At 35.8% G+C, this 11,504-nt stretch overlaps 1 protein-coding gene across 2 annotated transcripts; it reads left to right on the top strand.

The window, feature by feature from the left end:
- The first annotated feature begins 1,177 nt into the window (after positions 1-1,177).
- Positions 1,178-7,293, top strand: LOC124897700 (probable beta-D-xylosidase 7). Of its 2 annotated transcripts, none has more exons than XM_047410930.1 (6): positions 1,178-3,554; positions 4,481-4,783; positions 4,906-5,075; positions 5,179-5,270; positions 5,591-6,355; positions 6,609-7,293. In XM_047410930.1, exons 1-6 carry the CDS (start codon positions 3,162-3,164, stop codon positions 7,196-7,198), a joined length of 2,313 nt encoding a protein of 770 aa, XP_047266886.1. In that variant the 5' UTR covers positions 1,178-3,161; the 3' UTR covers positions 7,199-7,293. The 2 variants fall into 2 exon arrangements, with proteins under 2 accessions (XP_047266886.1, XP_047266885.1); XM_047410929.1 differs by having other exon boundaries at positions 1,182-1,436.
- Positions 7,294-11,504: the final 4,211 nt, after the last annotated feature.

The following is an 11,504-nucleotide window of genomic DNA, read 5'->3' as shown; positions in this document are numbered from 1 at the left end:
GGTGGCGTTGTGGTCCCCATGCCATGGACCTCCGCCTCGATGTTATATTTTCAGTTTTGTTTTATTTTAGGGGTACGAAGGTCCTTTCTCTTTTAGAAATTGTTCTTTCAATATTAAATACGCCTCAAAACATCAGAAACTCTTACCCTTTCAAATCAAAACCCTCTCTTATTCTCTCAAGCTCTCAACTTTAAGTTACGAGATAAATCAATCTAGGGCTCCAAATCCAAAGGATTATTTCCTATCGTTCATCTCTGAGGTACGTAAGAGCAATGCCTTTCATGGAGAACCTTGTTCATCCTCACAATTGAGTCACAGTTTCATGTTAAGTCATGATTTCAAGTTAGGGTTGCAAGATTCAAATATTTTAAGTGTTGTTCTTGATCCTTGTTGTAATTTTCTTCTATATGCTTAATTAGTATTGTGAATTACTCTCCGGTTTAAGGTCATTTCTTGAACTTAAATTTACTATCCATAATCAAGAGTTAGTTTTCACATAAAGTTTGTGAATTGAGAAGTTGCATTAAAAATTGGTTTCATTGATTCACTAGGTTTAACTATAATCTTGTTATAAGTATATTCAAAGTTAGCCAATTCATGAAAAGTTTATGAAAACCCCTCATATATGATACCATGACTTGAAAAGTGAAAAGAAGTTATAACATCTTGAAAAGTAAAGCAAGTTATAATGATTAGAGCCAAGGCTCGCAGAGAAAGATATTTTCCTCGATACGATATTTTATAGACTAGTATGGTTTCAAAACATGTTTTTAAGACTTATGATATGAGAAACTATTATGTTTTGGAGAGAATTATTTTACACCGAGTTGGGTATGAGTTCGAAGTTACATGTCCATAGCTACGTTGCTACTGTAGGTTTTGCCTTCGGGCTAAGAGTTGGATCTATAAGTTATGTTTAGTCTTACGCTCTGAAAAGGTGTAGGATGACTCTTCTCAATGTGGGCAAGATATTGAACTTCATGTTGCTCACATGATTTTATGTCGGTTAAGAGAAAATTTCCCTATTTAGACAAAACTTCATATTTGTTCTAGTTACTTTTTATGTATGATGTTTGTATTGAAGTTGTTTTTTTCTACAACATTTCAATTAATTGGTTTTGGGCTTATATTTCATGAAGTTTACTATTTAAGATTTTATATATTTTTAAATAACTCATTCATTGTACTACTTTAGTTCCAGGAACTTCGCAAGAAAAGAGTCGGTAAGTATTTTATTTCACATCTCCCTACTCATGTTGTATGTTAAATTTTGATTCCAAAGTTATGTTAGTTTCAGTTTTTATTCCGCTTTTATGTACCAATACATTTAAAGTATTAACGCTCTTTTTGTGCTATATCATTTCATGATGTAGATTCTGGTATACAGACTAAAGACTGCATCTAGTCCTTTCATTAGACCATTCAACCAGCTTGTGGTGAGTCCTCCTAGCATCCACACGACTTGGTGATGATTTACTAAATTTTCAGCTTATTAGATTGTTTCAGTTTTAGTTGTTAGTTCCCAATAAAGGTAGCTTGGGGCCATATCCCAACAACTCTTTCAGTTCATGGGTTATAGAGGCTTCATTAGACATTAGACAGTTTTTTTTCCATTCTCTTCCACGTTGAGATTCAATATTTCAAAAGTTATCATATTTCTACTGATTTAGTCCATAACTGTATTTCTAGCTTCAATATATTTTCAAAATTGAGTATTATGAACAGTTTGCCAGGCCAAGTATCCGCTTGGGATTACTAGTGATTCCAGGTGCCATGTTATGTCCAGGTATAGGCTCAGGAAGTGACAATATAATTACTCTCTGCAACAATGGAGGATTTGCTCCTTCCTGCTGTTTTACCTCAATTTCAACCGCCTAAAACATCAATTATTTAGAAACAATGTGAAAAATGAAAATGCTAAAAGATCACTTATTTAGGAACGAGAGAGTAGTATAATAAGTCACCTGCGGTGCATATGTCGAGGATGCTCATTTATTTTAACAACAAAGTAGATACTATGTTCACTTATACGGATTAGGTCCAAACTATATTTCTTATTTTCTGTTTCAAACACATTGACTAACACAATTTATGGAGCAGGTCTAAAAGATGAGGATACGATTGTTTTTATCTTGTTAGAATACATTACTTCCTCCGCTCCATATTAGTTGGTATCTTATCAAAAATAGTTGTCCACCTTACTAAATCAAGAAAATATTAATTAAATTTGTCTCGAATTACCTTTGCAATTAATTCTTTTTGAAAGTTTTCGCACTTGTTTATAAAGTTTCGGTTATGTATCAGACAGAATAAGCAAACCATAAGCAAAAAGAAAAAATAAGAACAAATAGATTTACGTGAAAACTCTTACGGAAAAAACCACGGGCAGAGGCAGAGGCAGAGGAATTCACTATAATAGAGAGAAGTACAATGTGGAGACAATAGTTTCAATTTTGTATATATGAGAACAACACGAAACAGCCCATTAAACGCACTTATCTAATACGTGCATACAAATAAGTCTAGGCCCAAAAACATACAGGTCCATACCACGGGGCTTCGCCCCCACACCCCTAACGGGATCAGTGGTGGGCTTCAGGATTGGGCCCGATCCCTATGCTACCACCATAAACCCCATGAAAAATCACAAACATGGATTACACCGTGAACTTTGTAGGGCCGGATTAACAAAATTCGGGTCACAAACTCTAACAGTTTTCAAGAAGTTTTTTAAGGGGTAAATTAGCAAAAATAGCTTCTTATTTCTGATTTCTTAACATCTGTATTAAAAAAGAAAATGACCAATTAGTATGGGAGTCGGGACGGAGGGAGTACATCTCTTCTACTACTTCAAAATACCTGAAGATTCTCCTTACCTCATACTAGTATGGAAAATACATGCACATAAGTTAGCCATGGGTTATGGAAATTAATTCAGTCTAAAATCTGTCATGAATGAATTTATTAACCAAGACATTATTAACACACCTAATTAAATATTAATAACAGTTACTTTTCAAAGGTTCTGCACTTGGCGCCACCAGTCCATTTCACTAGTAACGGTCGAAACATTAACCATTAATTCTTCTTCTTTTTATCTAGCAGAAAACAGGACATATTTTCTGTTTTTTCCCATTTCTCTTAGAAAAATAAACCAAAGCATGGGACTCCATAAAATTATTGTGATCACTATTGTCATCTCCTTTCTCAGTAATATTGAGTCAACTCGTCCTCCGTTTTCATGTGACACATACAATCCAGATACCATAAAATTTAAATTTTGTAATTTCTCATTACCCGTTGATCAAAGAGTTGACGATCTAATTTTACGCCTGAATTTGGACGAGAAAATCTCACAATTGGGTAACACTGCACCAGCCATTCCTCGGCTTAATATCCCTGCTTATGAGTGGTGGTCGGAGGCATTACATGGCCTATCGACAGAAGGATTAGGGGTGTTTTTGAATAGAAGTATTAAAGGTGCAACTCAGTTCCCTCAGATCATTCTTACTGCTTCTACCTTTGATGAAAATCTCTGGTATCGCATTGCTCAGGTATAAATTAATTTGCTCTTTTTAGGCCTCTGCTATAGTATACTTAATTCGAATCCATGTTCAGTTTTATACGTGATGTTTAATTGGACACAGAACACTAAGTGGAGGAAGGGATACAGTTTTTGTTTTTTTGTGTGCGCATATACTTAAGTTTTCGAATCCCCTTGGCATAACAATATCTTCTCAATTTCTTGGCTCTGCGAAGGCACCACTGATACTAAGATATTAGTGATAGTGGGAAAAAAATTATGTAACAGTTGATGTGCACTTTAGGTAAAGAAAATGCCAAATGAAAGTTTAAAATCTCTATAATTAAGTGGAAATCTCTGAAAGATGTGAGAAAATGGATTTTTGAATTGTACTGTTAATGGAAATGAATATTATCTAATGAAGACATTTTAAGATGAAAGATATTATATAACAGTAGTTGTAAAAGTATCACCATCGTCCAATCAAAAGGGTTTCAACTTTTTCAAATGAACCATTTGAAGACCTATTGATTCTAGCAACAGATTGCCGAGTTGATCATTTGGACCAAAACACTCAGGTCATGATCTTCTAAATCTATGTCTTCATGTTCTATCATCTAGCTTATGTTCTTCATGTAGCATTCAGATCGAATGACTACTATGAAATTCCGTTGATACTTCCACGTATTATGGGTAATGTAGGAGACATCTCTATTTTCTCCTTGGGTATACGAAGTAGTATTAGCTACTGCCTATCTGATTTGGGATACAATTTTCCTTAGAATGATCACCCGTTCATGAAATTACCTTTTTGTATCTGATTGTATAACATTCTAATTGGATTATCGGAAACAGATATAACGGTCGTAAAAAGATCCAACATATCATTGTATGGTACATAAAGAAATTCGAATGAACGCATTAAATAGCCATTATGAGATGTTGTACTTCATGTAGGCAATCGCGAGAGAGGCAAGAGCAGCATACAATGCTGGTGAACTAAAGGGAATGACATTTTGGGCACCAAATGTGAACATATTAAGGGATCCAAGATGGGGGAGAGCACAAGAAACAGCTGGGGAAGACCCTATGATGGTAGGAAAATATGCAGTGGCTTATGTAAGAGGACTTCAAGGGGATAGTTTTGAAGGCGGCAAGCTCAAAAATGGGAATCTTCAAGCTTCAGCTGGCTGCAAGCACCTTGCTGCTCAAGATTTAGATTACTGGAATGGCCACCATCGTTTCACCTTCAATGCTCAAGTCAGTAACTAACCTGTTATGACAAGTTAAATTACGTTTATCCTTTCATTAAATATTCATTTTCACCTTTTGCTTACCAAAAAGATGGATATTGTTATCGAATACTGCAATGTGTCATTCAGGTTAAACCACAGGATATGGCAGATTCATTTCAACCACCATTCAAGACTTGTGTGGAAGAAGGAAAAGCCACCAGTCTGATGTGTGCTTATAGTCGTCTCAACGGCGTTTCAAACTGCGCTAACTATGATCTTCTGACCACGACTGCTCGCGGACAGTGGGGTTTCAATGGGTAAAGTTTTACTGAAAACTAAGAACCAAATGGATATTTCTGTGTTGGTACCTTCAAAAAGTTTGCTCCTTCCTAAAACTAACTGTTGTCTATTGCTGAAAAGTTACATTGTATCAGATTGCGATTCAGTTCGTGTTATGAATGATTCCCATGGATACACAGCTGAAGATGCAATTGCAGCTTCTATTAAAGCTGGTAATTGATTATTTAATTTCTCTGTTCTCACTATTTGTAGACTTAATGATGTCTTTCCTGTTACTGACTCTATATTCCAAATGAACCTATTTACTGATGATAAAGCTTGTATTTGTACGATTCATTAAGAAAAAAGGGACAATCCGGTGCACTCAATCTCCCGCTATGCGCAGGGTCAGGGAAGGACCGGATAACAAGGATCTATATGTTGGAAGATTGATCATTGACATAAATAAGCATCTACTTAAATGAATTGCAATGTTCTTGCACAATTAATTGGTCGCAATTGTCTGACCTTTTCCTTGTCAAATGCAATTTAGGTATGGATGTAAACTGTGGTTCCTTTGTGCAAAACTACACAAGATTAGCTTTGCAGGCGAAGAAATTACAAGAATCTGATATAGACAGAGCTCTTCGCAATAGCTTCTCCATTAGAATGAGGCTAGGACTATTCAATGGCGATCCAAGAAAACAGGAATACGGTGACATTTCTCCTGCAGAGATTTGTAGACAAGAGCATCAGGATCTAGCCCTTGAAGCAGCAAGAAATGGCATTGTACTTCTAAAGAATTCTGCAAAACTCCTTCCACTTTCTAAAATCAAAACCACATCCCTTGCTATAATAGGTCCAAAAGCAAATGATTCCGAATTACTTCTAGGTAACTATGCAGGCGTTCCCTGCAAGAATGTTTCATTACTCCAAGGATTTCAGCGGGATGTGAAAAGCATAGGCTACCATCCAGGCTGCAATTTTGTCAACTGCACTTCTGCCGCAATAGATGAAGCAGTAGATATTGCTAAAAAGGCACAGCATGTTGTTTTAGTAATGGGATTAGACCAGCATGTGGAGAGGGAGAACTGGGATCGTGTAGATTTAGGCCTACCTGGCCAGCAAGAGATTCTTATTAAAGCAGTAGCCGAGGCTGCTGTAAAACCTGTTATAGTGGTGTTAGTAAGTGGAGGTCCTATTGATATTTCTTTTGCCAAGGATAACCCGAAAATCGGAGGCATCTTGTGGATTGGTTACCCTGGAGAAGGTGGATCAGCTGCATTGACACAGATTATATTTGGTGAACATAATCCAGGTTAACTTCAGCATCAATAATATTTAGGGGTCGTTTGGAATGCAGCCTAATTTATCATGGGATTATGATCATTGGATTAAATTATCCCACATGGTAGATGGTATAAAATAATTCCAGGCTGGATGGGATAAGGTGGGATATCCAGGATTAAGCCAGGATATCCCACCTTATCCTGCGTACCAAACAACCCCTTCATACTTAATCCATTTTGTTGGAAAACTTGCTTAATATGCTAATCACATTTACCTTACAGGGGGGAGGTTACCAGTAACTTGGTATCCTAAGGAATTCATGAAAATACCAATGACAGACATGAACATGAGGCCTAATTCATCGACTGGATATCCAGGGCGGACTTACAGATTCTACAAAGGGCCAAAAGTTTATAAATTTGGCTATGGTCTTAGCTACACAACTTATGCGTACAACATCACCTCTGTCAGCCCTAACAAACTCTATTTCAATTACCAAATATCAGACAAGACAAGCAAAAACGATTCACTTCATAATATTGCAGTTTCAAAATTTGGATCAGAGGTTTGCAACAAGGCTAAAATATCAGTTAATGTTGTGGTGAAAAACAAGGGGGAAATGGCTGGTAAGCATCCTGTGTTGTTGTTTCTTAGGCCTTCAAAGGTGAAGGATGATGAGGTTCCAAGAAAGCAATTGATTGGATTCAAGAGTGTACGTTTAGGTGCAGCAGAGAAAAGCCAGATTGAATTTATTGTGAGCCCTTGTGAACACTTTACAAGGGCTAATAAGTATGGTATATCAGTAATTGATGAAGGGAAATATTATCTTGTTGTGGGAGATAAGAAAAAGTCTGTGACTGTTTCCATATGAGTACCCTTTAAATGGGAAATTTGTTATGCAAATTATATGAAATTAGTGGAAAAGATACGTTGTTTGTTCTATTAAGCAATAACCGTCCATATCCATTTGAAGTTTCACGTTTCAGTGTTTTTCTTAAAACTCCTATTATCCTTGAGGATTTTTTTCTTCTTTTAGTTTTCCCCCACCCTAGTGAGAAAATTGGTCTTGGACCTAACTCACACCCCAAAAGCATCCTAGTGAGAAAATTGGTCTTGGATCTAACTCACACCCCAAAAGCTAGCTCAAGAGATGAGGATTATCCAAGTCCATATAAGCAAACCACCAGTCCATTCTCCAACCAATGTGAGACTTTTACCCACTCTAACACAGAGCCAGGTCCATCCCCATTTTGGGCTCCCGGTCCACGCACCAGTTCCAGTTGGGCCTGGGCGTGAGGGGGTGTTAGAGTGGGTAAAAGTCTCACATTGGTTGGGGAATAGACTGGTAGTTTGCTTATTTGGACTTAGGTAATCCTCACCTCTTGAGCTAGCTTTTGAGGTTGAGTTAGGCTCAAGGTCCATTTCTTGACACCTACCCAGGAGGATCACTAGTGTTCCTAGTTATTCTTGAGTGTGACTCGAAACTTCAACCTAACGGTGGATAGTGAAGGTGCTCAACCACTTGAGTTTATTCTTGAGGATACATAATAATGCACTTTTAGTAGGGAAAGAAATACTAATGACGGACAAGAGGAAAAGGAAAAAAGGGGAACTAGAGGTAGTATTCTTGTCAACATATCAATGATCACAATTCGATGTTTTAGGTTAAGGTATTCAACAATCAATATATTTATAAACAGAAATAATAGTTTAATCTTATTTGAATTTTGAAAGAATAGGACAACTTTTCAATATATTTATAACAGAAGTATAGTTTGACAAAGAAGCAACAAAAAAAATCTGTCCGGAAGGATCCTAAGTCATAACCTTTACAAATTATTAAACATTGAGTTACCACTTAAAAAACGGGTAGATATTGCTGCATCTTCCAAAAAAAAAAAAAAAAATCATTCCAATGTATAAACCGTGTTTGAAGTTCAGTTTTCCAGTTTAAAACTTCAGGGCGCTATGTCCTGAAGTTTACTTTAGAACATTGTGTCCTGATTTGTTACTCAAAACTTCAGGATATCGTGTCTTGATTTTCAGTTTTTCAGTTCAGAATCATGACATTGTATCCTTTAGTCCAATTCTCTAGTTGATTTTATTCGGTTGAAAACTTCAGGCCATTGTGTCCTTAACTTTAGATTGTTATTATTTTCAAGTTGAAACTTCAGGATTTTCATTTTTAGCGTCCTGAAGTTTAGTTTTTCCAATTACAATTCTAGGGGCGTCATTGTATCCCAAAGTTCGAACTGTATAGTTCAAATTTCAGCCTTGTATCCTGAAATTTAATTGTTGCGGTTTCAACTTTAGACCACCAGAAAAGAGAAACAATAAGGAGAGCAAGAAAGAAGCAACCACAATACTGACCAATTTGATGTTGTTTTCTTATAATTTGGTCACTAAGAAATGCGTATATTTATAAATTTGTGTCCTTAAGTTTTAGAAGTGTAATTCAAACTTCAATTTATATTCATGTGAGAATCCGGTAATGAGACTTGTACAATCTAAGAGTCGTTCTTGATTGCGAGATAAAAGCTTTTGTTGATGTGGATATTAAGAAGAAGAAGATGACATATGAGAAGAAAAGCGATAGTGGAAGAAGAGAGAAGGGGCTACTTATCCGGAATTTCTTCATTCACAACACTCAAAATTTTAAATCTCTTATTAAAGGTGAATGCATTCCTATCATCCTATCACATATTTTATCAATAGGAATCATGCTAAAAAGTCATACCATTTTTTTTTTTGCATGCTTTGCATCGGTACACTACTTGTGGGAATACTCATTCCTATGTAGCCAAATGTCATAATCCAATTAATAATTATGGTGATCTAGTAAACTTCACTCCGCACAAAATTAAATTACATAGAGGGAGTTAAAATTAGAATAGGAACAAATGATGATCGCCATTTGTACCTAATTTGCGCAGTTTGCTCACATGCAAAAGAGTCTCTACCAATTTTAGATGGTGTGTCAAAGTGAAAGAGAGGCGTAAGGGAGAAATTTCTCACTTCTGCTCTTCCGCAAAAGTTAAAACATTCAAACTTGCACATAAAAAAAAATTGTGACGTATTTTGAAATGTTATAAATGACGATCGCACTTCCAGTGGTAGGAGACTAACTTAGCTTAGACTTGAATATGGATCCTTCCTAGAAGCTGGTACTCAATACTTGTGTTCTAAATCCTGTTATTCTCTTTTGGAAATTTGTGCTTACTAAGTCTGTGTTTGAACACGTCATTGATTGATTTATTCATTGTTGTCTGATGCTTGTGATTAATAAAACATGTTGAATATCCACTATTGTATTTATTATTTATTTTCAAATTAATATATATAGAGCTGCTGTCTAAATGGTGAGCCTAATCACATTACAGTAATGGCAAAAAAAGAATGAAATTTAAGTTGATGAACACGAGAAGATCAACACACGCGCGCGCACATATAGATATCTTCTTCATCATTTTCTCCAAAGGCTGATTGTTGAATTTAAAAGAAGAAGTAACAAGAAGATGCGGAGAAGTAAAGAAGAGAGATTGAAGCAGAAGAATGAGAATTTCTTATTTCTTCATCAATGAAACAGTACAAAATGAGCATATATAAATTAGTTAGTTAGTTAACTAACTTGAGGGGAGCCTTGGAGTAACTGGTAAAGTTGTTGTCATGTGATCAGGATGTTATGGGTTCATGCCTTGAAACAGCCTCTGGCAAAAATGTAAGGTAAGGTTGCATACAATACACTTGTATGTTGGGGCCCTTCTCTGAACCTTGCACATAGCAGGAGCTTTACTGTACCGGGCTGCCCTTTTTTTTAGTTAGCTAACTATCTTATAACTAACTATTTTAAGTACTTAGATACAATGACTATTTTATCCTTATAGTCAAAGTCTCTATATCCTCAATACTCCCCCTCGAGCTAGGTGGTGCAAACACATTAAGCATTCCTAGTTTGGAACATAGATGTTCATGTTGAGCTCTGCTTAAAGCTTTTGTTAGAGGATCAGCTTGTTGAGACTTTGTAGGAACATACTCAACACTATCATACCTTATTATCCTCATTGCAGCTTCTAGATGAGACTTCTTAGATTGTTGATATGCTGCTACACCTAATTCAAGATCAGTAATACTTCTACTTGGACTTTTGACATAATCATCCACTTCTTTAGTAGTCAATTAGATATTTGTTTCTAATGGTGTAGATATAGGTTTTGATGCATTTAAACATGTTTCAACAATCAATTATAATGCATATTTTCTTTGATGCATTAGTATACCTGAGTTTGATCATGCAAACTCAATTTCAAGAAAGTATCTTAGCTCCCCTAAGTCTTTCATTTTGAAAGCCCGACTTAGTGTTGCCTTAGTTTCTTGAATCAATTACAGGTTACTACCAGTAATCAGCAAATCATCAACATATACAAGTATAATTATTAGATCACTTTCGTTTTTCTTCAAGAACAAGGAATAATCATATGCACATTGTTTAAAACTAAACTTAAGAATTGCTTTTAGTAACTTTATACTATATTGCCTTGGGCCTGTTTTAGGCCATACAAGGATTTAAGAAGCCTACATACTAGTCTTGTTTCCCTGGGATCTTAAAGCCTTGTGGCAACTTCATGTGTATCTCATCATATATTTCACCCTGAAGAAAGGCATTGTACACATTTATTTGATGATGTGTCAATGTCTTATAGAAGCAATAGCTAAGATAGACCTGAATGTTACCATCTTGCTAAAGGAGAAAATGTCTACTAATGGTCAACCATTTCGTACTGGCTAAAGCCTTTTGCTACTAGTCTATCTTTGAATCTAAATCTCACCAGTATCCTTGTATTTGATCCTAAAATTCACTTGCAACCTATAGCTCTTTTCCCTTCAGGTAGTGAAACCATAGTCTAAGTGTTGTTCCCTTCTTGAGTTACTATTTCAATCTTCATTGCATCTACCAATCTTGGGTCTGAAACTGCTTAAATATAGGGTGATAGTTCAATATCAGTAGAACTAGCAGCAACAAAGTCTTAATATGAAGCGAGTAGGTGATCATACTAAATGTAATTAGAGATACTATAGGGAGTAGTAGAACTTAACTTCTCAGTTTAGACAAATTATTTTAACTAAATAGGTACAGATTTGGTCCTAGATGATCTTTGAGATGCATCAGTAGTATTAGA

The sequence above is a fragment of the Capsicum annuum genome, chromosome 4 (assembly GCF_002878395.1).
Source record: "Capsicum annuum cultivar UCD-10X-F1 chromosome 4, UCD10Xv1.1, whole genome shotgun sequence".
Classification (NCBI taxonomy): domain Eukaryota; kingdom Viridiplantae; phylum Streptophyta; class Magnoliopsida; order Solanales; family Solanaceae; genus Capsicum; species Capsicum annuum.
The sequence above is the reverse complement of the archived record's forward strand: the minus strand, read 5'-3'. Positions and strand labels throughout refer to the sequence as shown.

Coding starts and splice junctions, on each gene's coding strand:
- LOC124897700 (XM_047410930.1), top strand. CDS start 3,162: ATGGGACTCCATAAAATTATTGTGATCACTATTGTCATCTCCTTTCTC. Junction 3,555..4,480: donor TCTGGTATCGCATTGCTCAG/GTATAAATTAAT, acceptor TACTTCATGTAG/GCAATCGCGAGAGAGGCAAG. Junction 5,076..5,178: donor GGACAGTGGGGTTTCAATGG/GTAAAGTTTTAC, acceptor ATTGCTGAAAAG/TTACATTGTATCAGATTGCG.